The sequence below is a fragment of the Protobothrops mucrosquamatus genome, unplaced genomic scaffold, assembly GCF_001527695.2.
Source record: "Protobothrops mucrosquamatus isolate PMUCROS unplaced genomic scaffold, P.Mucros_1.0 scaffold8188, whole genome shotgun sequence".
In the NCBI taxonomy this organism is placed as follows: Eukaryota; Metazoa; Chordata; class Lepidosauria; order Squamata; family Viperidae; genus Protobothrops; species Protobothrops mucrosquamatus.
The window spans coordinates 8,914-10,030 of record NW_015393985.1 but is presented as its reverse complement, the minus strand read 5'-3'; the positions used below and the strand labels follow the sequence as shown (position 1 = coordinate 10,030).

The window sequence follows — 1,117 nt, the reverse complement described above, 5'->3', positions numbered from 1 at the left end:
TTTCAAACTTCCATATCTTATATAGATAGGTGGGAAGTATCTAGAAATTTGTAGTTAAACCTCAGGTAAAAGCTAGAAATAGCTAATGTTAAGACCTACCGGCAACAACTTTTTAATTTTTCAATCAGGAAGTTTTCCGAATTCAGGATTGAATCTAGGACTTTTTCAATGAAAAATCTTATAGTACTCTGTTATTCTGATATATCTCTTCTCTCAATGCTGCAATAAGTGACAATATTTTTTTTTCTTTTTCCATACATAACATCCAATAGCATTTATCCAGTCCACTGCAGATGGAATCCATATGGTCCTTGGTCAGAGTGTGATGGCTGTACTAAAACACAGGTATAGTATTATAAACACTTTCTGCATATCTAATTGCTTGGAACTTTCTCCAAAATCATGAGCTGATTTATATTTCTAGACTCTTAGAAGATTATATACAGGTAGTCCTTGACTTACGACCACAATTGAGCCCAAAATTTCTGTTGCTAAGTGAGACATTTGTTAAGTGAGTTTTACCCCATTTTATGACCTTTCTTGCTACATTTGTTAAGTGATTCACTGCAGTTCAGTCAGTAGCACAGTGCCTTTCCCATTGACTTTGCTTGTCGGAAGTTCGCATAAGGGGATCACGTGACCCCAGGACACGGCAACCGTCATAAATATGAGTCAGTTGCCAAGCATCTGAATTTTGTTCATGAGATCATGAGGATGCTGCAACTGTCATAAGTGTGAAAAATGGTCATAAGTCACTTTTTTCAGTGCCGTTGTAACTTTGAACGATCACCAAAAAAACTATTGTAAGTCAAGGACTACCTCTACTGGAGATGCTAAACAAGGGGTGTTGTGTTCTTTGTATTCCCCCCCCCTTAATCCCCTATGCATATCCTGATCACCCATTAAGGGTGATTGCCTTTCACCATTGATCGCCCATTAAGGGTGATTGCCCTTCACCATCTGCATACAGTTTCATGCCCGTTGCTGGTTGGCTAACTAGCAACAGGGTCTTGCCAGCCAATGGAATTGTGTGATTACAAGCCAGGGGAATCCCATAAAAGAGGGCTCCCCTGGCCCAGAGAGCCAGTCCGGATTTACTTTATGCCTTGCCAATAAA

At 39.7% G+C, this 1,117-nt stretch overlaps 1 protein-coding gene across 1 annotated transcript in view; it reads left to right on the top strand.

The window, feature by feature from the left end:
- Positions 1-272: 272 nt before the first annotated feature.
- Positions 273-1,117, top strand: part of LOC107300726 (complement component C7-like) — a gene marked incomplete at both ends in the record, with an annotated part of 9,710 nt that continues 8,865 nt past the window's right edge. The window contains one exon of the mRNA XM_015830027.1: positions 273-345. Within this exon, the coding sequence (XP_015685513.1) occupies positions 273-345 (73 nt within the window). The remainder of the gene's footprint in view (positions 346-1,117) is intronic.